This window comes from Scomber japonicus, chromosome 8 (genome assembly GCF_027409825.1).
Source record: "Scomber japonicus isolate fScoJap1 chromosome 8, fScoJap1.pri, whole genome shotgun sequence".
Classification (NCBI taxonomy): domain Eukaryota; kingdom Metazoa; phylum Chordata; class Actinopteri; order Scombriformes; family Scombridae; genus Scomber; species Scomber japonicus.
In genome coordinates this window covers 34,451,765-34,454,264 of record NC_070585.1, presented here as the reverse complement: position 1 = coordinate 34,454,264, position 2,500 = coordinate 34,451,765, and the positions used below count along the sequence as shown (strand labels likewise).

Sequence of the window (2,500 nt, the reverse complement as noted above, 5' to 3'; positions counted from 1 at the left end):
GGAGCGCGGAGGTAAGAACGGCCCGGTACCGTCAGCCCCCCCCCTCCCTCTCTCTCCTCCCGGTGTCCTTCAGCAGAGCACCGGAGCGTGTTTATTCTGTCACCGTTAACGGGGACCGGGGACCGGGGAGCAGAGAGGGCCGAGCATTAGAGCCAGGACCGTAATCCAATTAGCTCCTCCCGGGACAGGCGGGTTACCGGGGCCTGTCACGGTAACCGGGGACCGGGGCTGGGGCTAAACAGCTCCGGGAGGAGGGGGAGCCCCGGCCCGGTGCCCGGTGCCCGGTGTGACCGTGTGTTTGTGTCTTCCAGAGGACAAAGAGAGAGTGGAGACCGCTGGAGGACCGGAGCTGCACAGACCTGCCCTGGTTCCTGCTCTTCACTGTCTTCTGCGTCGGCATGGTAACCACACAGCCCGCCATCCCATAATAGACCTGCAGCATGCTGTAATACACACGACTGTTATTGGTGCATCTATAACACCTCTGTGATAATCAATAATCTATTATAACCACACAGCATCCCATAATATACCTAACATATCATATCAGCTTAATATGTCAATAATGAATCAATAATATCTGTAATGATGAATATTGATTGATCAGAAGCGGTGAATGACATCACAGTGACATCACAGTGATGTCACAGTGATGTCACATTATTGATTAATTGTAATTAATTATTACTCTGAAGTATTTTGATAATCAATGAATTTGATTGATTTCATATTAAAGTAAATATTTAGTGTTTGATCAATAATCTAAATACTGAGGAACCCTAACCCTGAGGAACCCTAACCCTGAAGAACCCTAACCATGAGGAACCCTAGCCCTGAGGAACCCTAACCTTAACCCTCAGGAACCCTAGCCCTGAAGAACCCTAACCATGAGGAACCCTAACCCGTAAAGGATCAAAGGATGATGCCGATCCACTCATTGATAATGTTGTTACTGATTGATTGGAAGTCAGAATGGGATGATAACCGAAACCGCCAGATGTTCTATCATACGGTTCCTAAGGGTTAGGGTTAAGGTTAGGGTTCCTGAGGGTCAGGGTTCCTGAGGGTTAGGGTTCCTCAGGGCTAGGGTTCCTGAGGGTTAGGGTTCCTCAGGGCTAGGGTTCCTGAGGGTTAGGGTTCCTCAGGGTTAGGGTTCCTTAGGGTTAGGGTTCCTGAGGGTGAGGGTTCCTGAGGGTGAGGGTTCCCGAGGGTTAGGGTTCCCGAGGGTGAGGGTTCCCCAGGGTTAGGGTTCCCCAGGGTTAGGGTTCCTGAGGGTGAGGGTTCCCCAGGGTTTAGGTTCCTGAGGGTTAAGGTTCCCGAGGGTTAAGGTTCCCCAGGGTTAGGGTTCCTGAGGGTGAGGGTTCCCCAGGGTTAGGGTTCCTGAGGGTTAGGGTTCCTGAGGGTTAGGGTTCCTCAGGGCTAGGGTTCCTCAGGGTTAGGGTTCCTGAGGGTTAGGGTTCCTCAGGGTTAGGGTTCCTCAGGGTTAGGGTTCCTTAGGGTTAGGGTTCCTGAAGGTGAGGGTTCCTCAGGGTTAGGGTTCCCGAGGGTTAGGGTTCCCGAGGGTTAGGGTTCCCGAGGGTGAGGGTTCCCGAGGGTGAGGGTTCCCCAGGGTTAGGGTTCCTGAGGGTTAGGGTTCCCGAGGGTTAGGGTTCCTAATTAGTTTTGGTTCGGTCTCTCTGAGGGAGCTTCTTCCCTTTTAATTTTTTTATCTTTTAGCAGATAGATTAAGTATGTTTCTCTCCGTGTTTCCGTGGTTACGTCAGGAAACAGGAAGTTCACTAACAGCCATGTTTCCGTCCTGCAGGGCAGCATCTGCGGCTTCACCATCGTCACCGGCGGCGCCGCTCGCCTCGTCTTCGGATACGACAGCTACGGCAACACCTGCGGCCGCCGCAACGAGCAGATCGATGGCGTCCGGCTGAGCGGCCTCGACCACACGGACCGCAAGTAAGCTAACGTTTAACGTGTTTAACGACCACACGGACCGCAAGTAAGCTAACGTTTAACGTGTTTAACGTGTTTATCGTGTTTAACGTGTTTTTACAGAATCAGACTGTAAATAAATGTCAGACAGATTTCACTGATGATAAAAACACAGACAGTATCAACTGTTACTGTGACATCATCACTGAGACTGTGACATCATCACTGAGGCTGTGACATCATCACTGAGGCTGTGACATCATCACTGAGACTGTGACATCATCACTGAGACTGTGACATCATCACTGAGACTGTGACATCATCACTGAGACTGTGACATCATTACTGAGGCTGTGACATCATCACTGAGGCTGTGACATCATCACTGAGACTGTGACATCATCACTGAGACTGTGACATCATCACTGAGGCTGTGACATCATCACTGAGGCTGTGACATCATCACTGAGACTGTGACATCATCACTGAGACTGTGACATCATCACTGAGACTGTGACATCATTACTGAGGCTGTGACATCATCACTGAGGCTGTGACATCATCACTGAGACTGTGA

General features: G+C 50.8%; 1 protein-coding gene across 2 annotated transcripts in view; it reads left to right on the top strand.

The window, feature by feature from the left end:
• Positions 1-2,500, top strand: part of slc44a1b (solute carrier family 44 member 1b) — a 16,872-nt gene that overhangs the window by 238 nt on the left and 14,134 nt on the right. For both annotated transcript variants that reach the window (XM_053323838.1, XM_053323837.1), the window contains exons 1-3: positions 1-11; positions 312-401; positions 1,805-1,947. The exon at positions 1-11 is cut by the window's left edge and continues 238 nt beyond it. In XM_053323838.1, the coding sequence (XP_053179813.1) occupies positions 1-11; positions 312-401; positions 1,805-1,947 (244 nt within the window). The remainder of the gene's footprint in view (positions 12-311; positions 402-1,804; positions 1,948-2,500) is intronic.